Below are 26,475 nucleotides of genomic sequence, written 5' to 3'. Positions count from 1 at the left end.
TTTGAATATCAAGTTTGGTTGCCAAATTTGTGGCTTCCTCAAACCAAAACTCATGATAAACTTCAATATTTTCCATCACTTCATTGAGTGAATGCAGTACTGCAGTTAAGCTACTGGCTGCAAAAAAGACATCAGAGGTTTGCCCCTGGAGATTTTTCCCAAAGGCTCTTGTAAAAGATAGGACATTTTTAAGAACAACAATGGTAACAACAAAATCAAAATCTGTTATTGCACTACACAGTACAAATGCTCGGCCAGCTATACAATTATTCCATCTAATACTTGTGTCACTATTTATACCATCTAAACATAAAACAAGTGCTTGCAGGAGGTCCACTAAAATTTCAAAAGCATCATGCCTGCCTGTCCACTGAGAATGGCAAATTTCCTTCAGTTCTCTACTCCTTTCTTCACTGTTCTGAAAAAGAACAGAAATCACATTGTCAAGTTCTAAAAGCAGTTGTGGTGATTGATGGAAAAAAGAACAAACTTCCTCAATTGTTCCCAGTGCAACAGATACTCCCATAACAGGGACTGATTTTGCCAACCACATATTTAAGGCACAGGAAGAGCAAAGTGTGTAGATAGCTTGGGGATATTTCTCTAAAAGTCTAGAAGCAACAACTTTCATTTTGGAAGAAAATCCACTGGACACAATGTAAGCTTGGCCACGACAATACTCCATGTTTAGGCCCCACTTCTCAGTTATTGTAGTGTGAAATTTCACAGCCAAAATTTCTGCATCAGCTTCATAAGGCAGGAAGCCCACAAATTCCTCTCTCAGATTATGAGATTCATCGACAAACCTCACCAACACAGGTAGGTGCTCCTCTCCTGCTATGTCCACTACATCATCAGTGATAATAGAAAAGAAATGTGAGTCTCTTACTTCCCTGAGAGTTTCTTCCCGAATACAGCTCTCACAGATCTCCAGCATCTGTTTCTGCTGTGTTTTCGAACAGAACAACGTGTTAACTGCTGTTGTCTCAAAGCGCTTTCTCAGGACCTCTTCACCAGAATTTATCCGGCACTCCAGCAGTGCTTGAAAGTTATCAGGAGTAAAGAGACCTTCTGGGATTTCATCAGCCTCATGTCCATCCAGAGGTATGTTTTGTTTTCCCATAAGAATCAAAATTTCAAACAGAGATTTTAAGTATTCTTTGTTTTCCTTCTCTTCAAGGGTTAGAGGTAAGATATCTTCATCGTGTTCTTCACCCCCTTCTTCTGCACTGGGGTTCTGAGCATTACTGTTGTTGGTTTCTTTATGTTTTTGTTCCTGTTCAGAAGTTTCATCAACTGGAAAACAAAGAATTAATTTTAGATACAGGCTCACAAGAAAATCATACAAAACAAACAAAAAAATACATTTTTGATCAGTTAAATACTTAAAATCCAGAAACTCAATTCATTCAACATTCACAGGGCATCTACTGGACTACAGACTAGGATATAGAGATTAAAATAAGACGCACTCTAGTTGGAGAGACAAACGCTGTAAACAGATATATTTTAATCTTACACATAAATGCTGTTACAAAATAGGAACAATGTTTTATAAACTTAACAACAAGGCATTTCCCATATTATACAGAGTAATGAAAAACATTTCATGCCCTCAAAAAAAGGAAGGGGAAGAGAACTAATATCTACTGAGGCACTGTGCTTGGCATTTTACATGTATCACATTACTCTTTCTTCAGGCAGGTGGTAGCAATCCCATTTGACAATGAGTACAGTAAAAACTGTGCCCAAGATCATGGATACAGTTAGAAGGGTGGAAATGAAATTCAAATCCAAGCTTGTCTGGATCTAAGGTCCATACTAATGCTGTTGCTATCAAACCATTAAGTCACACTTTTATACAGGAGATGAGAAGCAAAACAATATAAAGTAGATTCATTTAATTTTTAGGACTAATATTAGAGTATTAGAAATCTTAGCCTAATCTCTTCATGTTTAGATGGGAAAACTGAGGCCCTACAGGTTAAGTATCCTGCCCAGGAAAAGAGCCAAATCTGAGGAATCACAGAACCTAGTTCTTAGAACATAAGAGTATGAAAGGGCCACCAAGAGTTGTACAGTATCATGGGATAGAGGGGAGAGGGAGAAAAACAGAAAAATTCAGAACAAAGATGATGCACTGATAATGGCAAGGATAAGGAGGATATGAACAGGGAGGGCACTTCAGTTGGCAGGAAGTACTCCAGTAAAAGCACTAAGGTGGAAGAGGGAAGAGGTTGTCCAATTAAAGACGGAGTATCCCTAATCCAAAAATCTGATATCCAAAACCCAAAACTTTTTGAGTACTAACATGATACCACAAGTAGAAAATTCTACACCTGACATCATTTTTTTCGCTGTGTTAATGGAATCTCATATTTTTTACTGTTAAGTATTATTAAGTGTGAACAAGTATAAGAAAATGATTGTTTTCGGTAGCATATAAATTCAGAGTCAGGAATGATGGTGATGCCAAACAACCACAGATTGTTCACATGGGTGGCTGAGATAGTGGATACCTTTGCTTTCTGATGGTTCAATGTACACAAACTTTGTTTCATGCACAAAATTATTTAAAATATTGTATAAAATTACCTTTAGGCTATGTGTATAAGAAACATAAGTGAATCTTGTGTTTAGACTTGGGTCGCATCCCCAAAATATCTATTATGTATATGCAAATATTCCAAAATCCAAAACACTTCTAGTCCCAAGCATTTTGGAAAAGGGATTTTAGCCTATACAAAGTGAAATTTAGTCTGGCTGGAGCCTGTGTAAGTCATGTTTCTAGGCATCCTCAGCCCTTCAGAGCTTTGTCAGGGATCAGCAAGGGCAGGGAACATCCTTCCCTCACCCCTCCTCAACTCAGACGACACTGCTATTCATCATATATTACAGAGCAGTGGTTCTATGCTACATAAGTTTTCCCAAGTCAGAAAGTAAGAGGTCATCCAGATTGTCTGCTTGCCTGCCTCCCTCCCTCCCTCCTCCATTACTTCTCTTTACTTCTAAACAAGTACTAATTCTGTTGCTTGTTTTTTGGGGTTCCCCCCACAAAAATGCTCATAAAGAGCAAAGAGTACAGAATAAAAAGTACATCCCTCTCCTTTTAGGCATCTTTCCATATGCAAGTAATAGGTATCAAGTTTCTTGAGTTACTTGAATCCATTCCCTTTTCTCCACCCTCTCTACCAATGCTTTGAATTCAAGGCCTTTCAACTTTTATTTGGTCTGCTGACAGCCTAACTGGCTTCTCTGCCTCCTGTGTTACCTTTTCTTTTTTTTTTTAAGTTTATTTACTAATATTATTATTATTATTTTTTTTAATTTTAATTTTATTTTTTGTGACCGGTAAGGGGATCTCAACCCTTGGCTTGGTGTCACCCACACTGCGTTCAGCCAGTGAACGCACCGGCCATCCCTATATAGGATCTGAATCCGCGGCGGGAGTGCCGCTGCGCTCCCAGAGGCGCACTCTCCCGAGTGAGCCACGGGGTCGGCCCAATATTATTATTTTTTTACATTCTAAGATGTTGTTGCAAAGCAGTTGGGGGTAGGGGGAGTCAAGGAGAGGGAAGGAAATAGGAGAAGGAAGAAGAGGAGGCATGGTTGAGGCCCATGGCACGCCCCTCATTCCTGCAGTGGAGACAAGGGGGCTTCCAGTGGTGGCTTGGTTGTCGCTGGGCTGGTGGCAGATGTTGGGGCACATGGCTGAGGCCCTTAGCCCCCCACTGCCCTGGCTTGGGAGCCCAGGGCATTTACTGTGGCGGCTCGGTGGTCATCGCTCGGCTGGTTGTAGGTGTCGGGGGACATGGTTGAGACATGTCCCCAGCCCTCCATGCTCCCTGGCTTGGGAGCCTAGGGGCTCCAAGTCCTTTTAAGGTTTTATAGGTATTCTTTGGTGATGTGAGACCTTTACTATTTAATATCAAACTTTGTCTCCAATCTGTGGGTATTGTGTTTTTTCTTTCAGCTCCATGTTGGATTATTTGCTGTTCCCACCACTTAAACTCTGCACTGGAACTAATTTGTTGTCCTTTGGTTACTTCTAAAATGGAGAAACTTCCTGTGGGGACAAGCACTTGAGCCCTGTAGTTGAGCTAAATTGCTGCTTTGCCGCTGATTCCCTGGGAAAGGCTTTTTGTGCAGCTCAGGTTTTAATAGTTGACCTTGTATGTACTTCTGGGTCTTGTGAGTTCCAGAACACCTAGGCTGTGTGGAAACTCTTGTGTGGGCCTGAGACTTTTCAGCAGACTGCACTCCCTGCAGATCTGTATTCCTGACAAGCCTCTACTGAGTGGTCCTGCGCTGATTTGGGGGACAGATCAGCTGTCCATGCTGTGCCCCAGTGTTCCCCCAGTGGATCCATCTCCCCCACTACCCATACTCCAAACACTTCCCATGGGACGGGCCGTGCGCCAGTCCCTTGTGATGACTCACCGGCCTCTGAGTGGCTCCTTTTTTCAGTTGTTGTGGCTCCTCGCTCCTATGTGGGTCCAAGGGAACCCTGTTAGTGGTCTTGTTGGCCTGAGGGCCACCAAGGCCCTCCTCTCCCCTGCCGCCTCCAAGCAACTTCATGTGAACGGCACAGCTGCAGCTTTTGCCAGCTCTTGCTCCGTGTGCTCACCAGCCCCAGCCTTGAAGTGGACAGGATTCGAAATGGTGGGAGTGATCCTTTCTTTATCTCATCGTGGCTTCTCCCACCTTCATAAACTCTGTAGGTCTCTCCTCCTCTTCCCTTGAGCTCTAGTGGCCCCAACTTGGCTGTCGTTGATTTTTAATAGTTGTAAATTGGTTGATTTGTGGGAGAGAGTGATGCTAGGGACCATCTATTCCACCATCTTGACTGGAAGCCCAGTATTACCTTTTCTAATCCATCAGAGTGCTCTATGTAACATGGAAATCAGGTCCATGACATCACCTACATACAAATCCCTCAATGGTTCCCTATTGCCAATAGTCTGCAACCCTGCAAGTTCTGCCATCTGTGGTCCCCTTCGGGTCCATTTTCTAACCATCATGGGTTATCAGAAACTCCAACACCACCAAAATGAGTGTAGTTCCCAATCTAGCACCCTGTTTTATGCCACTCTACTTCTGCATAGAATACCTTTCCCTCCTTTCTTTGCCTGAGTCCACGTCTCCTCATCTATAAAGGGGGAAAATAGTACTTACCTCAGAACTACTGTGAGAATTAAATGAATGAATGTAAGTAAAGCACTTAGAATAAGGACTTGGTATCAGTAAACACTTAATAAAAGGTTATGTTAATAATAATAAGAGCAATAGGAGGAAGAATAATAGTAATAACTGACAAGAACAAAAAACAACTTCTAGGCCTCATCCTTTGGTGACACAGGTCAGGCATCACCACCTGCAGAAAGACTTTTGGAACCACTACCCTCAGGGGCATTAAGTGTCCCCATAGCATTTATTCCTTAAACATTTACCAAGAACTTATTATGCACCACAAATTGGGTGGACAGAGATTCAGTGCCTGTCCATACTACTGCCCTTCCTTCTCTATACTGGGACATTCTGCCTGTGTGCCTGACACTCCTACCACACTGAGAGCACCTTGAGAGGAAAAAGGGTCACCTCTGTGAGGCCTGAACATGGCAATATGTGTGGCACTCAATAAAGACAAACTGAACTAAGACTTGAATCTCACAGACAATTCCAGACTACAGAACACAACCACACTCTTACACCCATTCTCAAGGCAGGTTTTGGACATAAAACATATTTATTTGTCCTTACCAGGTCAAGGCCTTTTAAAAAGGCATTCAGAAGTTGAGTCATTAACACTATCACTTACTTTTTTTCTGTTTCAGTGTCCTGATTTCATCTTCACTCTAAATGACAAGGAAAAAAGAAAAGAAAAACCATCTTTAAGAAAACTGACCTCTAGTATATCATCTTAGACTCATAAATAAGAAAGCCTATTTTGAGCCAAATTTAATTCTTTCAAGGGCATAAATTCTTTATATGAAATACATTCAACAAACAGACAGATGACGGGAAAACCAGAATAATTTGCTAAGGACTCCAAGCTTATAACAATACTAGAGGGGAAAGAATACATCATTTAACTTACTTTCTACCTAAATCATCATAACTTTGGGTTACAAGGGTTTATCGGCTAATAAAAGGGATGAAAATACACCATGGCCCTTGGGGTCAAATTCTAGAGAATGAAAATCATCTCCCTTGCCAACCTAACCCTGGAGATGCCACTTTAAGGGGGAGGTTGCTGAATGCCAGAAACTAACACAAAAGTGATTAGAAATCCCTGAGAAGCAGAAGGACATAAAGTACCAGCAATGAAGAGAAATGGATGCACAGAACAAAGTGGACAAGTGGCACAGACAGGATTAGAATGAGGAAGAACTTCCCAGCTGTGTCCTTCACTCTCCCTCCAAACCTCTACAATGTTTAGATCACAACCTCCCATTACTATCTGTGGCAGGAAAGCAGAAGTACCAATGACAGCTTGAGACAGCAGGATACCTGCTGGGCAGTATTTGGCAGCACTGGACATGGTGCTGATAACAAGAAACGTCAGCAGGCTGGTCAACCTGGAACACTCCCTCCTTATTCTGTGAGCTGCAATTACAAGGAGGGCAGATCTGGAAGACTGTGAGGTATCTGCCTCCTGTGAGGTATCTGAAGTTCCCTGAGGGGCAGAGTACAGTGAAATGATAGCTACAGGGCAGGAAGTGGTTGAGCTTCTCATCCCTGCCTGGTACATATTACTAAAAAGAAAGCTGATATGGAGGACAATTGTGTAAGTGTCAGTATTCATCTGTGAGAAGTCCTAGAAAAACAGAATTAAGGAGAAGAAATGCATGAAGAAATAAAAACTAAGGATATCTCAGAACTTAAGATGTAAGTCCTCGGATGTAAAATGGTAAGCAAGCTGGATAAGAAAAAAACTCACATCTAAATACAGTTTAGCAAAGTTTAAAATGTCAAAAATAAAGAAAATATTCTAAAAGCTCTGAGGAAAAAAAAGCAGACCACTTAGAAAGGAACAAGAATCAGACTGGCATCAGACTTCAATAGCAATAATGGATGCAAAAACACTGGAAAAAATCAACATCACATAGATTATGTATATCCTCTATGCAACACTTAATATTTGAAATACAAAATACAAAATGGCTCTAAAAAACAAACCCATGTCTGGAAACTAAAAAGAAAAATACTTTGTTAATGAAATAGGGGAAATTACAAAATATTTATAGCTAAATAATGAAAACACAACATGTCTAAAATTGTGGGATACAAATGAAACAGACTTAGAGAGACATTTATAGCTTTGAATACACATAAATATGACCTAAACATTCAAGAAGCTAGAAAAAAATGGCAGAAAGTAAATCCCCCAAATCAAGAAGAAACTAATAAAATAGTTCACAAGTATGGCAATTATTGACAAAACTAATTCCTGGTTCTTTGAAAAGACTATTAAAATGATTTTAAGAGCAGAGAAAAGCAAACATTCAAAAATCCCAGAAAGGGGGCTGGCTGTTTAGCTCAGTTGGTTAGAACACAGTGTTATAACACCAAGGTCTAGGGGTTCAGATCCCCAAACCATCTAGCTGTCAAAAAAAAAAAATCTTAGATGAAGTTTGTAAATTTTAGGAAAACATATACTAAAACACAAGAAGAAAGAGAAAACCAATAAAGAAATTGGAATGGCAATCAAAACCTTCCCTCACTGAGCCCATGCCCTCTGATGGTTTACTGAGTTCTGTCAAGTGTATAAAGAGTCTACCTTATACAAGTTTTTCTAGAAAAATTTGGGGGGAAAAAAAAAGGAAAAGTAACCAACTGATTTTATTAGGCTAACAGAACCTTGATATCATAACTGGATAAGGTGAGTACATGAAAGGAAAATTATAGGCCAACACTTACACATGCAAAATCCTAAAAAAATATTGACCAACTGAATCCAATAGCATATAAAAGCAAATATATACATTGCCTATTAGGTTCGCCTATTAGGTTCACCACATGAATGCAAAGATGACTCAACATCAGAAATCGATCAATGTTATTCACTGCATTAAAGAATGAAAAAAACCCCTGAACTTTTCTACTTAATAGATGCAATGAAAGCATTTGACAAGTTCAATAAGTTGTGATAAAACTCTGAATGTAGGACTAGAAGAGAATTTCCTTGACTTGATAAAAACGATTTAACAATACCAACAGTAAATATCATACTTAATGGAACAATGCAAGTGTGTCAGCTGCAACATTACTGGAATTGTTCAATGCATTACTAGGGATGATCTTGACTGAACAATAAGACAGGCAATAGAAAAAATTAAAATGATAAAAACTGGAAGAAGAGATAAATTTCTCTTTATTTGTAGATGATATAATCAGTTACACAGAAAACTCAGTACACTAGAAGGATTAATTAAAAAAAAAGTTCTTCAAAATTTCTGGAAATTATCTGAACCAGAATACATAATCTATACCAACAAGAATCACAATGTATTTAGGAAATAATCTAAAAAAGAAGGTACCTGTTCTCTTTTAAAGAACTGTAACAAATACCCAAAAATATTTTCAAATTTTTTACTTTCTGTGCTCTTGAAGTATTTTACTAGTCCTTTCAAAGAACCAATATTTAATTTTGTCAATGACTGCTATTACTTGAAAGCTATTTTATTTTTTCTATTCATGGATGGGACTAATTGATATTGTAAAGATGTCAATTCAAAGCAATTATAATAAAAATCCCAACAGAATTCCTAGGAGAACTTCACAAAAGGATTCTCAAATTCATATAGAGAAATAATGGTCCACAAATAATTAAATAAATAAATAGTTAAGACAGTTTTGAGAAAGAAGAGTTAAAAAATCACCCTATTTGAAAGTAAAGATATATTACAAAGCCAAAGTAATAACAGTATGATACAAATGCAAACAGCCCCGTGGAATGGAACAGAGCTCCCAGAAACAGCCTTTTGTATATGAAAACTTGGTATAAGACAAAGGGGGCATTTTATATGTAGAGGAAAGGATGAATAAATTAATAGACCATGATGGGAAAACTGGTTTTCCACAAGGAGAAAAATAAAGTTAGATCCCTACTAGACACCATACATATAAACTCCAAAAGGATCAAGGATTTAAATATGAAAGATAAACAGAAGAAAGTAAGGAAAATTAGATAAATGTTATCTTTAAAAAGCACATAGTAGGTGGATCGATATGACATATATTAAATACACTAGAATGGATACCACAGGTAGGCGAGAATGGGAATAGTAATAGTGGATGAAAAAGGAGAAATGAAACAAAATAAGGTCCTCACTAGTGGCAATGATGGCAGAAAGCCATGGACTGAGGAGTCTGAGTAATTTAATTTTGTTCACCTAAGGTCAAAAGAAAAGCAGGTAGGTTTCAATCATCAGAACTGAAGAGTATCGAAGGAATATAAAAACATGTTTAAATTATGCCATATACAAAGATTTAAAAGCTTTTTCTAAACCCTGTTAGTATTTAATAGTTATAGAATCCTTATCTCTAAAACTATCCATGTCTCAACTTCTACACTTTCCCTTTCTTCATCCCTTTGTGCTGAATTCTGAAAACACACCTCAGGCTCCATTTTCCTTACTACAAAAAAGGTAGCTTTTCCTTCTTCCCAGGAAGGGAACGAGCTAGTGGCTTGTAATCAACAGTACACACGGGCCCAAATCAACAAGTATCAACTGGTTAAATGTCAGAAATACTAAAACAAACTAATCATGTTATATCCAAACTACTTTAATATTAATCATAACATTCATTTCCCAATACACTACCTTTGATATAAAGAGTAACTTGGACTAATTTTAACATAACTGCATCTATATTTGATTTCATAGGATTATAGAGGAGGAGGCTGAAAGCATAAAGACATACCAATTCTTTTATTCGTTTTCTGTGTCTACTATGTGGATTGTTCAAATGACTGGTAAGATCAAATATTGTTGGTATTGCATTATCTCGAAGAACTGTCCTATAAGGACTCTGAAAAAAAAAAATGTGTTAATTCAGAGATGGTCTTTAAGAATGTATTACACATAAATTCTATGTTAATGATTTCCCCAGTACTCTTTCAACTCCATTTCTGAAGTATAGAGACTTACAGAATTTAATGTCAGTTCAGGTCTACTATTTCTAACTGTTTTTGCATTTGCCCTTTTGGCAACCTATTATCAATTAAGGAACTGAATTGATGTCTGGCATAAAAAAATGTATTTGCATTTTTGTATACATATTTCTAATTCAGCTTCCTGACTACTTTATGTGCATCCATGAGCCCACCAAATCTACAGGAAGTACATGTCTCCAAATAATCTGCCCTCTTGTAATGTTCTACAATAATGATTTCCTCCTTTACTTGCTGTCCACTCCACTTTTGGTAATATTACTCAGAAGCATCAAGGCACGGTGAAAATAATATTGGACTGGGATCCAGGTGACCTAGAAACTAGTCCAAACTCTACCTGTAACACACTAAGAGACCTTGGCTAAATTACTTTCCCTTTTTAGATCCCAGTTTCCTCTTCTGAATAAAATTCAGGTATTGAACTAGCTCCACATTTCCCAAAATGAAATTATTCACATACTAATGATCTTAATGCATGCCATTTCAGTTATACCATCATCTGCACTTTTACACAATCTACTCACTTTCTTAGTTAACACTGTCTTAAGCAACAAAAATTGTAAGAATAATGATTTGATGGGCTGGTTATATTTTTAATACATATTACTAAACTTCTAAAATAAAAATTGATTCATGTGCCACCTGAAACCATCTCACACCACAAGTGATATACATAATCACAATTTTGCAAACACTAAGTATTTCTAAATTTCCTTCTAGTTCTAATATCATATCATTGAAGGGAGATCATTCTCTGTTCTACTTCCTGTTAACCTAACCCAACCTGGCTAGAAGCTGGATGCATACTTAGATGAAGATGGTCTTCCTAGCCAGACCAGAGGAGGCTGGGTAGGAACAAGAAGTTTATTAAGAAGAAAAGTAACAGATAAATAACTGCTATTGCATTCCCCCCAGCTAGTCCAAGGAAACAGTGCCTTTAATTTCTTCCTGAATTTGCAATGTTAAAGACAAAACACACTGCGTGCCAAATAAAATAAAATTAACTTCTAAATTTTTTCACCTAGAGAAGGGAGGTTGGGAAGATATAAGGGAAAACATATATCTAAATGGAACATGCTATCTTGGGTTTTATCCAAAGAGCTGCTAAACACATTTGTAAAGAATTTCTACTCAGAGTCAATATTTTCTCATGCCTCATAGAAAACACAGAAAAGAAAATCAATCTGATTTCCCAATGACACGTGGCTTCTAGTGCTGGGCTAGTGATCCTGAGCCTGCAGGGACTTTATATCAGGATTGATTAGAAACACAATTATTGAAGAAAGCAAGAACTACTATACCCAAAGCTTTTCATCTTTCCCACTAAGCAAATGTCTCAAAAATAAGCAAACATACCCATGTACATAGTCAACTCTTGATATCTTACCAATTACTTAATAAGGAAGAGAGGGATAAAACATTTTAATGAATTGTAAAAATTCAAATCAAATTAATTTGCTATTTGCCAATAAAGCAAAGACATTACAGACTAGGAAACAGAAAATACGAATGAAAAACATGCAATATTTTATAAGTATTTATTTGTAAATACACATGCCGAAAAAAGCTATATTCAATTCATACACATGATAATTTTAACTCCGTATCAAGACAAACTTTAACTGCTGAATTAAGGTTTGAACATAAGCAATGTCATTACTTTAGCATCAAAGATAATGAAATATTTGGCAGGGACTGAACTAGTTAGTCATGAATGTTTACTGATGAGATCTTAAATGCCAAACTAATGAAGCCAAAACTATTAAACATTTGGATATAGATATCAGATAATCCAGCTTTCAATAGTATCATCTTCTACATGTATATAGAAAGAATATTTTCTCACGTTTGGATTAATTTATTTAAGATTGAAGAATCATTTGGAAATTAAAAAAGCAAATCTACTCATCTTTCTGTTCTATGCTCTGACTAAACTAATAAAAGAATGAACTATATTTTAAATTTCTCACATTAATCTGGTTTGAATTATCTAATTATGAGACCATATTATTACTACATCAAAAATGCAAAAATGTATATGTATTTAAACTAATAATTTGGGATATTTTTACTTAATGTTGAGAATATAAAAGTAGTTTGCCTTTTAAAACATATGATACCTCCTATTTTGGTTGATCATTATTACCCTCTTAACAAAGTAAGGCAAAAATATCCCTCAAATATTTGTGATTAAACTGTTGAACCGGAATTGGCTCACCTCCCAATGACTTCACAAGTATCTGCTTCAATTAATTTTGAGAAATAAAATAACCCAATCATTCTTTAGTTTTCTGATGCTTCTGCAAAATGTATCTGAAAAAAATATCAAAATTGCTGCATAACAATATATAGTGTACCTTCAAATCAAGTTTATGTCTATCCCAGTATCTGAGATGATACATCAGTTATACCTAAACAAGAATATATTATTTATTTAACAAAACTGTCTTCCTAACTAGTTATTGAAGTGTTTCAAGTCTGCTTCATTTCAATCAAATCGGCCCTATTTGTGCCTTTTAAGAAACACAGCAATAGAATCAAAGAGGGTTAAAAATCTTAGCCCTCGGGAACTATCTGGTCTAATCTCTTCACTAGAAACTGGAGCCCAGAGAGGGGAAGTGACTTGGCCAAGTTCACACAGTTAACAGGAAGGTCTTGATATGAAATTACAAATTACTGATAGAAATGTTTTTTCACATTATCTATATGATTTGTTTCCTGTTGTAGCTAGCACATATAAACTAAGGGTTGATTCTAACAGTATACAGAAAAATATAAAAACAAAGAGTTCCATCCCTAGATGAAGATTTCACTCATAAAAAAGCTCTAGAGAAACTGCTCCAAATAAAAACACCAACTTTACCTTAAATAAATACTTAAAATAAATATATACTTTTATGATCACCTAAAATTTTCTGAAGGCTAAAGAAGTTTAAAAGTGATTACTTCAGGTGAGTGGGAATGGGGCATCAGGAACAGGGGAGTAAAAAAAAAGTCAGGTTTTTAAGAACAAAATAGATATTCAGCTGCAAATGTGTCTTCATCTTAAAGTAGTGAGGCATAGGGAAACCTTTCAACATTGATAGAGGGTACTTCAAAAAGTTCATGAAAAAACAGAATTAAAAGATAATACAAATCTTTCCATGATTTTTTTAAAGACCCCTTGTATTTACATTTCCAACGAGACAGAGCGATAGAGAGAAAAAGAGAAATAAACCAAACCTTTCTATTACTTACAGTTCTACAGATCATAGAAGTCTCAAAGTGTTTGGCACATAATCGATAATGTTTATTGAGTTGATCAGGTGTTTTATCTTCTAAATCTGCTCTCCTACAATTTTCCACCCACTTCTGGCATCTATAAATAAAACCAAAATACAATTATGAAATATGAGCTCAACATTTAAATTTCAGCATTTGGTTTTAAGGCAATATATATATTATGAACAATGGATTCCTGCTCCTTTCCCCCAGAACATAATTTAGGGAAGTTTGTTACTTACAAAATGAGAGATGGAAGAGACCTTAGAAATCATTTAAAACAAACCCTCCAATTACAAAGTTAAGAAGTAATTAGCCTGGAGTCATGAGCAAAATCAGCAGCAAAACTAGAACTTAAACCTGGATCTTCCAGCTCCTAGAACATCCTAGCATCAGAGAGGACTCAATCATTAGCAGTACAAGCAAAAAGTTGCACAACCGAGAAGCCAACAGCCTAACATTCCCCTCAGGATTTCAACTTAAACAAGCAAATGAAACAACACTGTCACTGTAGAAAATTAGCAAGTAGATATTCTATATGTAGAATTTCTGAGGAAAGCATGAAGGCTGTATTTGTTTGCCTTATTATGAACATAATTTATTATCTACGATGACATATACAGACTAGATTGCAAGCTCCATGAATGCAGGGACTGTGCTGTACAATCTAGTCCATACCCACTTGGTGCTTAAATATTTGCGGAAAAACAAATAATAACAATAATAATAGATAATGCTTGCTAAGCACTAATTTTGAGCCAGGCACTGTTCTAAGTCCTTTCCAAAGGTGGATGCTATTATTATTCCCCCATTCAGATGAAGAAACCAAGGTGCAGGAATGTTAAATAATTTGCTAAAATCACAACTAGATCTTTCTGGCACTCTTCAAGTTTCTAAGAATAAAAGTTCCACCATGGATAAACAGTGTCACAAATCTGAAAATGCATGCATTTTATAATTGCAACACAGTATATTTTTTTAATGTCTTAACACTATGGTCCACCTCCCACCCCACCTACTCCCCTACACATTGAGACTTAATTCTCTCCACTCTAAAAATGTAAAACCATGGTGAAATGTCATGATTTTCAAACCTAAAGTCAACCTGAATTATATAGCATTTTATTCAACCAAGAAATATTACTGCGCAATGATACTGAAGATGTCCATATTTTAGCCATATTTTTACACAGTTGTGCAGTATGATTACAAACACTTCATGTTTCAAAATCCAACTATTAAGTATTAAAACTGTCTCTCTATAAAAGAATGTGCCCTCTTGCTGCAGTTAAATTGGTTTTTTAATTCTTATATCTCTGGAGAACTACACAGGATGCTACTGTACATATTATCTCTGAACTAAGTTGAAACAGCTTTGTGATAGCAACTCAGTCTCAAACAATCAAGAACAGAGATTGGTCATCAGGCAGACAGCCCAATTAATTACACCTATCTCCTTCCATATCAGATACCTAAGATTAAACCTAGTAAAAGATGTGTAAGAGCTCTAATAATTTTTTTTAAAAGAGATAAATAAATGGAGGGTTGCACAAATTCATGGACTGGGACACTGAATTCTAACGATATCAATTCTTGCCAAATTGATTTACTAACTTAATACAATCCCAATAAGTTTGTGTGTGTTTGTGTGTGTGTGTTTGTGTGTGTGTGGGTGGGTGTGTGTGTGTGAGAGAGAGAGAGAGAGAGAGAGAGAGAGAGAGAGAGAGTGATGACAAGACTATCTAAAACTTTTTATACAGAAATTCAAAGGACCAAGAATAGTCAAAACAATCTTGAGGGAAAAAAAGAGGTTGAAAGACTTTTACACTACCAGATATTAAGAGATACTGTAAAGCTTATTAAGACTGTGGTACTGGACAAGAACAATGGAACAAAATACCTTAAAACAAAGGCAGCTTTGAATGGCAGTGAAGATGGATTTTTTTTCAATAAATGGTGCTAAGTCAGCTGGATATCTATACAAAAAAAATTGAATTTTGATCCCTAATTTCACACCATACACATGCAAAAAAATTCCAAGTGACTGTGTATCTAAATATGAAAGAAAACAATAAAGCTTCTAAGAGATAACATAGGAGACTATTTTCACTACCTTGGAGTAGACATAGATCTCTTAAAGAAGATAACAGAAAGCACAAACTCTAGAGGAAAAATGAATAAATTAGCCTACTTTAAAGTTAATAACTTTTCTTCATTAAAAAAAACCATTAAAGAGTGAAATGGCAACCTACAAAATGGAAGAAGACATGCAATATATACATATCCAACAATGGACTCATATCCAAAACATATGAAGGTACTTCAAAAAGTTCATGGAAAGATTCATATTATCTTTTAATTCTATTTTTCCCAAACTTGTTGAAGTATTCTAATATATAAAGAACTGCTACAAGTAAATCAGGCAATCCAATGTAAAAATGGGCAAGGGACTTGAACATGCACTTTACAAATAGGTTATCAAAACGGTTAATACACAGATGAACAAAAATGCTCAATCTCATTAGTCACCAGGGAAATAATGATTAAAACCAAAACAAAATATTACTAAATACCCACAAGAATAACTACAATGTAAAAGAAATAATACCAAATGTTGGAGAAAAGGTGAAAAAACTTTGCTCATCAACAGCAGAAAGGATAAATTGTGATATATTCATTCAGTGGAATACTATTTGGCTATGGAATAAACAAACTACCCACAATCTCACAAACATGTTCAGCAGAAGCAGCCAGGAGTACATAGGAAGATACTTCAAAAAGTTTGTGGAAAAATGGAATTAAATATGTATCTTTCCATTAACTTTCTGAAGACCCCTTATACTGTGTGATTCCTTTTATATGAAATTCAAGAATTTGCCTATTCTTCTCATCTATCTTATCTATGGTAACTAATCAGAAAAAGAGTTAACATAGCAGACCTGAGATTACTATCCTTATAAAGGCCCATTTAAGGGTCTTGGGCTGCTGTCTGGGAACTTGGCTGGTAAACAGTTCCCTACACGGACATAAAACTTTTCCTAACTAATAAGGTGCCTCATTGTGCCTAGTATTTGTGCAAACAATATGATTTATACTGAACACCTGCCATCATTCTGGGAGTTTGGACTTTTACTTTATGCCAGGCAGAGGCTGCCTTATGTGACCAGGCCCCAATAAAAACCTCGGGCACTGGGTCTCTAATGGGCTTCTCCTGACAGAAACATGGCACATGTGTTGCTGCATTTTAATTACTGGGGAAAAGTAGGCTGTGTGTGACCCCTCATGGGAGGGAGGGAACATAAGGAAGAATACACATGGATTCCTCCAGATTCTGCCTGTTGTCTTTTTCCCTTATGGTCCAGATGTGCATCCTTACTACATTGCTGTAATAATCTTAGCACAATTAGTACAATTATATGCCAAGTCCTATGAGTCCTCCTAGTCAATCTCTGAATATGGGGTGATCTGGAGCCCTCCAACATGGTGACAGTCCGAACGGTAGATGTATTTGGGGAGGAGTAACAACTAGGAATGGGCACAAAGGAGGCTTCTGAGGTGTTGGTAATGTTCTATATCTTGAATAATAAAAACCTTCCCCTTACTCTTCCCGTTCCCTCTAATCTAAGGTATATGAAGTCACAGTGGCCACCACTGTGGAGAGTATGATAATGAATGGGAGGGCCATAGAGAAGAGAGAGTTTGGGATGCTAATAACACTGTATTTTTCAAAAATCTGGGTGAAATTTTCATGGACATGGCACTCTGAAAATTCAACATGCTATACACTTATGATTGGTGATCTTCTGTATATATGTCCTACATCAATAAAATTATAAAAATTACATATGACCACAATAAGTCTTTTTACATATGAGGGTACTTCAAAAAGGTCATGAAAAAATGGAATTGAAAGACAATATGAATCTTTCCACTAACTTTTTTTTGTACTCGCCACTATACTAATGAGGATCCATAAACTTTTTGAAGATCCCTAGTAAATATATGTATGCAGTATTATGTGCTTGTATATATACTTATATACATACTTACATAATTCTCTCTCAAATTTTTACCAATGTCTTCCCTTTCCCAGCTCTCCCCGTCATTGTTCTGTTTCCTGTACTCCAGACTCTGTGGTCTTTCCCTTAGCAGAGCAGAATGACTCCCCCAATCCATCCACTTTACTTCATCACTAACATCCTGGTCAAAGCTATCATTATTTTTCACCTGGCCTACTAGTAATCTCTTCCAAACTGCTCTTTTGCTCTTCTCTAACTCCTTTCCCATGATGCAGAGTGAATGTTCTAAAAAGCCAATGTAAGAATGTCTCTCCCCTGCTTAAGAACTTTTACTGGCTTCTCATAACTCTTAGAATAAAGGACCAACTCTTCATGTCTCATGAAATCCTACACAATCTGGACCTTGTCTACCTTTCCATTTTCATATCACACCACCCTTCCACTCCATCTTTACCCCCTCACATGCCTTACATAAACATTGTGCTCTGTGCTCACTTCTATCCTAGGTTTTTCCCCCATGCTGTTTATTCAGACTAATATACTCTTCTTGCTGTTTTTTTAAAAATCTACTTCCTTTGCATAATTAACTCTGACTCAGCCTTGAGATCTTAGCTCAAATGCCATTTCTTGAGGGAAGCTTTTCCTGATTCATATGTGTGTATATGTATAAGTGTATGAATATGTACACACACTCACACATATCCAAGTAGGTAAGACTCTCCTCCACCTCTCTGTATACGGTCTCTGAACACCCTATATTTATCCTTCAATATTATTCCCATCAGTATAAACATGCCGTAGCATCTCCCATCTTAAAACCTCCCTTAACCCTGATCCTCTACATAGCAAAACTGGTTAAGAGTCCATTTTCACCATATCGAGTTCCTTATCTTACATTGTCTCCTTAATCAATTTCAAGGAGGTTTCTGCTATATCCCTTTCCCTATGAAACCACTCAAGAAAATTACTAATGATTCCCATCCTGCCAAATACAATGGTCACTTTCTGTTCTCATGTTAGTCACCCTTTCAGCACTATTCAACCATCACTGACCACTCCTTTTTAACTTTGTCTTTAACGTTTTCCTTCAATGATCTGCTACTAATGCAGCATTTCTAAAAGTGTACTCCAAAAATAATAGCCAAAGAATTGTTCCATTTACAAAGAAAAGAAAAGAAAAGGTTCCATGGTTTAATAAGTTTGGGTAATACATATTTTATTTTACTTTTGGGGTTTTAGACATTGCTGTCACCTTGAACAAGTTAGCTAATATTTCTGTGCCTACTTTGGTCATCTGTAAAGCAGAGATTATTTCAAAATTTATTGCAAAGGTTACATGAAATAACGTACATTAAACTATCAGAACAGTGCTTGGCATTAAGAATATGCTATATAAGAAGTATTACTACTATTACAACTCATAGCATTATTTGGGAGATCAAATGAAGGTATTTCATATTTTAGAGCAGAAATTTTCAAACTTCATAGTCTCAGGACTCTTTTACACTCTTAAATTATTGAGGACCCCGAAGAGCTTCTATTTATAGGGGTTATATCTATCAATATTTCTCATTATAGAATTAAAACTGAAAAAATTTTGAAATATTAATTCATTAAAAATAGCAACCCTAATACAGTTAACATAAATAACATTTTAATAAAAAATAACTATATTTTCCAAAACAAAAAAAAGGGTTGTGAGAAAAATGACATTGTTTTCCATCTCTGCAACTCTCTCTAACTTCTTGCTTAACAGAAGACACCTAGAATCTCACATCTGCTTCTGTATTTAACCTACCGCTGGCATGTTGTTTTGGTTTAAGTATATAAAGAAAATCTAACCTCACACTGACATGTAGTTAAAAAGGCTATTAAAATACTCCTAGGGCCAGCCCATGGCTCACTTGGGAGAGTGTGGTGGTGACACCACCAAGTCAAAGGTTAACATCCCCTTACCGGTCACCTTTAAAAAAAAAAAAAAAAAAATCCATTGGTCTGTCTTGCACTTCAAATAGATCTTTTACTTGTGCATGTCTCTGTAAGATCATAAACTGGTCATTTGGAAAATGAGTCCAGTGAGTTATACAGAACATCTAAATGTTAATGCACTTCACTATAAAATATATACAAAAAAATCACACATTGATGTCATCAGAAAAGTCTTTAAGTATTAACAGCTGTTAAGCTCATGGTAGCACATATAAATTTTCCAAAATTTTAATTTTCGCTTAAACAATTGAATGTCAGTTGTTTTCCTTGAAGTAGCTTATTTCATTCATTTCCAACAAAATATCTACCACATGTTTGGATCTGAATCATCATATTTAGAAAATTCTAGAAGACAATACACAACTTATCAAAGCAATGATGCTATCACATGTTATGTAGCCCCCACCAAAACGTCACTCCCAAGAATAAGCATGAAAAAGGCAAATAGTATCATAGTGTTATTATGAAAACAGTTATGACACTGCGGACTCCCTGAAGGGTCTTGGGGACTGCTATAGTCTGAGCCTCTGCCCCCACCGCCCTCAAATTCATATGTTGAAACTTAATCCTGAGTGTAGTGGTGTTGGGAAATAGGGTTTCTGGAGGGTGATTAGGTCATGAGGGCTCTACCCTCATGAATGGGATTAGTGTCCTTATAAAAGAGGCTTGAGAGCTTGTTTGCCCCTTCCACCATGCAAGGACAAAGCAACAAGGTGCCATCTATGAAGCTGAGAGCAAGCCCTCACCAGACACCAAATGTGCTGGTGCCTTGATCTTGGACTTCCCAGCCTCCAGAACTGTGAGAAATAAATTTCTGTTATTTATAAATTAACCAGTCTAAGGTATTTCATTATAGCAGCCCAAAAGGATTAAAACAGGGACCCTCATAAGTCCCCAGAAAATGACCCTTTTACATTTTACAAGGTAGAGTACATTAAATCTCAACCTCGATTAAATCGCCAAAACAACCTTGGAAGACCTCACAAGCCTCTTGGGTGAGTTAGTACTAATCGCCTGAGAGGGAAGATTTGCCCAACTCACTCTAACTGGAGTAACTCATTAGCTCCACCTGTACCTTCACCTGGTTTGGGAATGGGGTCCACTATAAACTGTCTGCAGGTTCCTGAGAAGCCCTGGCATTAGGCAAGTCACACTGGGGCAATCAAGATTTAGGCAGTAATTTTTTTTACTTTAATTTTAGGTAACCAGTGACCTCCCTGCCACTGCCCCAAACTGAGCTGATTATATTATTCCACTTAAAAAAACAAAACAAAACATATTAATACCACTTTCTCTAAACCAGTAAGAACTATTATGGTATGTAAATTCTACATTGTGCCCTTTATCAATTATACTCAAGAATTTTAAATTATTTCTAAATAGCTGTTTCAAAAAGTGTGAAGGAATTTATTTTTTTTTTAAATTATTTTTTATTTTTTTATTTTTAAAAGATGACCGGTAAGGGGATCTTAACCCTTGACTTGGTGTTGTCAGCACCACGCTCAGCCAGTGAGCGAACCGGCCATCCGTATATGGGATCCGAACCCGGGGCCTTGGTGTTATCAGCACCGCACTCTCCCGAGTGAGCCACGGGCCGGCCCAGTGTGAAGGAATTTATAAATATGATAAATGGGAAATGTACTATTTAACAGCACTAAATACATTTATCTTTATTGTTAGTTAGCAATGTTAGTTAACTTTTAAAGAATAGGTAGGCAATGTCACCTTTTTATCAAGCTTCCCTACAACCCATTTACAGAAAAAAAAAGTGGGATATAACTAACAACCCTAAAAATACTGTTATTAATTTAATTAACACATCTGGAAACTACTTCTTTGTTATAATTAACTCTGGGCACAGTGAAAAGGAAAACTGTCAAAACAGTCGAACTCAAAATAATGTAGTATGGGATTTGGATTGAATAAAAAGACTTTGAAGACATTATATTAAGTAAAATAAGCCATACATCAAAAAGACAAATGTTGTATGACTACACTTATATGAGGTACCTAGAACAAGCAAACTTACAAAAACTAAAAGTGGATTAGAGATTATTAGAGGTGGGGCGGCAGGGAAATGGGAAGCTATTGCTTAGTGGTTACAGTGTGTTTGGGTTAATGAAAAAATCTTGGTATAAGATAGTGGTGATGGTTGCATAACGTTGTGAATGTAATTACTACTACTGAACCGTACACTTAAAACTGGTCAAAATAGAAAATTTTGTTACATATTTTACAAAAAATTTTTAAAATAATGTAATACACCAAAAATGATTGAATTGTACACTTTAAATGGGTGAATTGCATGGTAATGTGAATTGTATCTCAATAAAGATGTTTAATAAAAGAGTTAAGAAAAGTTCATATCTTGGTTTTAAAATATTCAAAAAGCTCTTTCATGGAAAAGGGCGCAGACCTGCTCGGTGTGACCCTAGAGACAAAACTAGAACCTCCAAAGCATAAAATATAGGAGGCAGATTTCCACTCAACACAAGGAAGAAAAAACAGTCAAAGTTGTCCAGAATCTTCAGGTGTACCCTCACAAAGCAGAGAATCATCATTTGAGGTGTTTTAGCAAAGGCAGAAAACCTGCCAGGAATGCACAGGGCCCATAAAGTGTTCACAAATACACCTTGATGGAGGAATGCAAAATTGTGTTTAATGTTTTTTCTCAGGTGGTGGTCCTTATCTTATGGTTCTCAAAGGGGACAATGATCCAAAATACAGTTAAAAGCCACTATTATTGAGGAAATTCCAATATTTCAAGGGAGATTTCACTAGATCTAAAAACTCTTTCCAAATCTGTCACTGTAAACCCCTATAGGCCACACTGCCTTAAGGAATGTAGTGAAAAGAGAATTCACTAGATATGGACACAAATGACCTGTAGTCCAGAACTGTCTAGTAGTGCCCTCATTATGCAAATGAAATATACTTCTAAGAACACCCTTGAGCTAAAATTTGGGTAAAAGGAAGATAATGCTTAATGGAATAAGGCCAGGTCAGACTAAAATGCTCCTCTTCCCTGCTCCAGTGGAACCCGAGAGCTGCTCCTCACTCTTCTGAGCGAGTTCCTCCTCATTTCCCTGAACTTTAAACTCTGGGAACGCCCCAGGGCTCAGACCTACTTTGCTCCCTCCATATGTAACCTTACCCAGTACCATGACTTTAAATACCTTCTATAAACTGAGAACACCCATGTTTACAATCTCCAGTCTGGAAGTCTCCAAATTTCAGACTTTTATATCCTACTGTCTATTCAAGGCTTTTTTTTTTTTTTTTTTTTTTTTGAGGTGAAATTCACATAACACAAAATGAACCATGGTAAAGTGAAAAACTGAGTGGCAATTAGTACATTCACAATGTTGTACATACAACCCTCACTACTGTCTAATTCCAAAACATTTTCAGCACCCCAAAAGGAAACCCTGTACCCATCAATCAGCTGCTCCCCATCCTCCTTACCCCCAGCCCCTGACAACCACCAATATGTTCTCTGTCTCTATGGATGTACCTATTCTGGATATTTCACATAAATAGAATCATCCAACAGTATGATCTTTTGTATCTGTCTTCTTTCACTTACCATAATGTTTTCGAGGTTCACCCATGTTATAGCATATATTGGTACTTCATTCCTTTTTATGGCTGAATAATATTTCATTATATTGATATACATTTTGTCGATCCATTCATACGATGATAGACATTTGTGATGTTTCTACCTTTTGACTATTGTGAACAGTGCTGCTATCAACGTGTGTACATTTATTTTTTTGAGTATCAATTTGCAGTTCTTTTGGATATATACCTAGGAATGGAATTGCTGGGTCATTGGTAATTCTATGTCTAACTGCCACTCACTTGTGGTTTTGATTTGAACTTCCCTAATGATTAGTAATGTTGAGCATTTTTTCATGTGCTTGTTAGCCATCTGTATCTCTGCTTTGGAGAAATATCTAATTAAGTCCTTTGCCCATTTTTAAATAGGGTTGTTTATCTTTTTGTCGTTGAATTGTAAGAGTTCTTTATATATACTAGACCCCTATCAGTTGTATTATCTGCAAATATTTTCTCCCATTCTTTTCACTTTCTTGGTAATGTCCTCTGATACACAAAATCTAATTTTGATGAAGTTCAATTCATCGATTTTTCCTTTTATTGCCCATATATTTGGTACCATATTTAAGAATCTGCTGCCAAATTTAAGGTCATGAAGATTTATCCCTATGTTTTCTTTTAAGAGTTTAATGGTTTTAGATCTTCTATTTAGGTCACTGATCTAAATAAGTAGAGACCATTTTTAGTTCATTTCTGTATATGGTATGAAGAAGGACATATATTCTTGAACGTCTTTCAGGCCTCTCAAACTTCACATGTCTGAAATCAAATTTTTAATATTCTTTCACCAAACCTGCTCTTCCCAGTCTTTCCTATCTCAGAAAATACTCAGGTCAAAAATCTTGAAGTCACCCTTGACTCCTCTTTTACTCTTAACAATCTACATCCAAACCATTAGCAAATCCTTTGGCTTCACCTTCAAACCATATCTCAAATGCAACAATTTACCACCTCACCCTCTACTAATTTGGATTATTACAATAGCCTTTAACTGGTCTTTCCATTCTCACCTTTGCTTCCCTACAATCTACTTAACAAGCAGCCAGTGACCCTCTTAAAGTATGTGTCTCCACTCTAAACCCTTAAACGACTCCCTATCTCACTCAGAATAAATGCCATAGTGCTTTCCATGGCCTACAATAGCCTACACAATTTGCCCTTACCATACACACACCTTTCTGGTCTCATCTTTTCCCTCTCCTTCCTTCCCTAAACCAGCTCTAGCAGTCCCTAGACTCCTGGAAGCCCTGCCTTTGCATTTACTGTTTCCACAGTCTAGAATGCTCTTCCTAAAAATATCTTCACGGCTGGCCCCCTCACCTACTTCTGGGGTCTTTGTTCAAATTCACCTTCTTAGTGATGCCTTCTCCGATCACCCTATTTAAAATAGTAATTGTGCCAGCCCTGCTACTACTTACCCTCCAACCTTTGCTTTATTTTTCTCCATAGTATTTATTATCTGACACCTGTGTATTTTACTTGTCTATTCCACCCCATTAGAATGTAATCTCCATAAGAGCAAAGATTTTGATTTTTTCATCTGTAACCCCCACTGCTCAGAACAATGCATAGCACACAGTAGGTGCTATGGGTTAAATGTGTCCCCCAAAAGTTTGTGTTGTGGAAACTTAATCTCCATTGTAACAGTGTTAAGAGGGTGGGAAATGCTATTATGGTAACTGACAGGTGGGGCCTTTAAGAGGTGATTAGACTGTGAGGATTGTACCCTCCTGAAGTAGTTATGATGGCTTTATAAGGAGAGCTAATGAGAAGCTTAGTTCTCTCTCTTCCTCAGCCCATTCTTGCCATGTGACACCCTGCGTTACTATAGAGTCACCACCAAGAAAAAAGGCACTCACCAGATGTGTTTCCCGGGCTTTGGACTTCCTAGCCTCTGAAACTGTATGAAATAAATTTCTTTATAAATTACCGAGTTTCAGGCATTCTGTCATAAGCAACAGAAATGGACCAATAGCACGCCTTCGATAAGTATCTATTGAACTAATAAACAGCATGCTATATTATAATCGCCAGTTGCTTTATCTGTACCCCTAAAGGACTGTGAGCTTTCCGCAGGGAGCGACACTGTCTCATTCACCTCTGAATTCCCAGCACCTAATATTAGTGTTTGGCATACAATAGGCATTGATTTTAAATCAATGAACCAACAAAACATTCTCAGCCTTTTAAACACAGTCTCTAGGCTATCACTCCCTAAATATAAGTCAGAGCGTGTGTGTTACCTCAAGGAAGAGGTTTCAATACCAATTCCCATGCCCTCTCGCGTACCTCACCGTTATCCCCACTATAACCAAGTGACATGACTAACGGTCAGAACCAGAATTTGAACCCTACAATGACAAGACCAAAGGAGGGAGTAGTCGTGACTTGAAATCAAAGGTGCCCGGCCTCCAAACAGATACACTGTTCCGGGGGCAGTGGCAGGGCGAGGGAAGGGCCCCGGTGAATACAACGGTAGAGTCCAAGTCCGTCTTTTGACAGCTAAGGAAACGAAAGCCCACAGAAGAAAGCGACTTGCCCGAGGTCACACAGCAAGTTAACGAGCTCGAGAACCCATCTTACCCGGCCTCCACGCGCTGCCCCAGTTGCCTCGTATTACGGGTGGTGCCCTCTGAGCCGAGCCCCTGCCGGTGCACGTGCCCCGAAGTCCCCGGGCGCCCGCGTGCTCACTCACGGCTCGCGGCCCATTCCCACCCCGGTCCAAGGCCTGGGTCCAAGACAGTGCGCTGTGCCTCCCCCCACGCCCCTCTCAGCCCCGGGGCCGGCGGTTGGCAGCGAGCACCGCGGAGGTGGGCCCCGGCTGCCAGCTCCGTGCCGCCGCTTACCTGGCCGGATCCCGCGGGAACCTGAAGAAGGCCAAGTCGGACTGCGTGCTCTTCCGCGTGCAGTTGGGGGCAGCGCAGAAGTTCGGCATCGTCGCCCGCCCGCCGGCCGGCCCAGCCTTCCCCTCCCCGCCTCCTCAGGGCAGCCCGCCCGCCCGTCGGGGCCGGGGAGGGGAGCCGGGCCGGCCGGCCGGCTCCGCAAGGCCGGCGCGCGGAGGGAGGGGCGGGCGGGCGAGAAGCCGCGAGGGGCAGGAGGGGCGCCGCGGTCCGAGGCCGGGCTGGGGACGCGGCTCCACAGTGCTGTGAGCGGCCGGGAGGATTTACCGCCGCCGCCACCGCTGGTGCACCTCCCGCCCGCCCGGGACGCTGCCGCCTCCTTCCCACAATGCACCCTGGCGCCCGGGGGTGCCCTCTCTTCCCTCAGCCTTCCTTCGTCGCCCCTCCTTTCCACCGCCTCCTCCGCAGACGGGCACGCGCAAGGAAGCGCGCCTGCCGGGGTGTGACGAAGCGGAGGCGGAGCCTAGCGCGGACTGCTGCAGTGCGCCTGCGCACAGCCTACCCGGCA

At 38.2% G+C, this 26,475-nt stretch overlaps 1 protein-coding gene across 1 annotated transcript; it reads right to left on the bottom strand.

The window, feature by feature from the left end:
* Positions 1 to 1,208: 1,208 nt before the first annotated feature.
* On the bottom strand, positions 1,209 to 26,092 carry THAP12 (THAP domain containing 12). The gene is made up of 6 exons (XM_063095602.1): positions 25,914 to 26,092; positions 13,415 to 13,535; positions 9,928 to 10,035; positions 5,819 to 5,855; positions 4,441 to 4,486; positions 1,209 to 1,296 (listed from the first exon to the last, which is right to left on the bottom strand). The coding sequence occupies exons 1-5, from the start codon at positions 26,000 to 26,002 to the stop codon at positions 4,464 to 4,466; spliced, it is 378 nt and encodes a 125-aa protein (XP_062951672.1). The 5' UTR covers positions 26,003 to 26,092; the 3' UTR covers positions 1,209 to 1,296; positions 4,441 to 4,463.
* Between the last annotated feature and the right edge of the window lie 383 nt (positions 26,093 to 26,475).

Source organism: Cynocephalus volans, chromosome 4, assembly GCF_027409185.1.
Source record: "Cynocephalus volans isolate mCynVol1 chromosome 4, mCynVol1.pri, whole genome shotgun sequence".
In the NCBI taxonomy this organism is placed as follows: Eukaryota; Metazoa; Chordata; class Mammalia; order Dermoptera; family Cynocephalidae; genus Cynocephalus; species Cynocephalus volans.
Note: the sequence above shows the minus strand (reverse complement) of the source record. Positions and strands in the feature narration are given on the sequence as shown.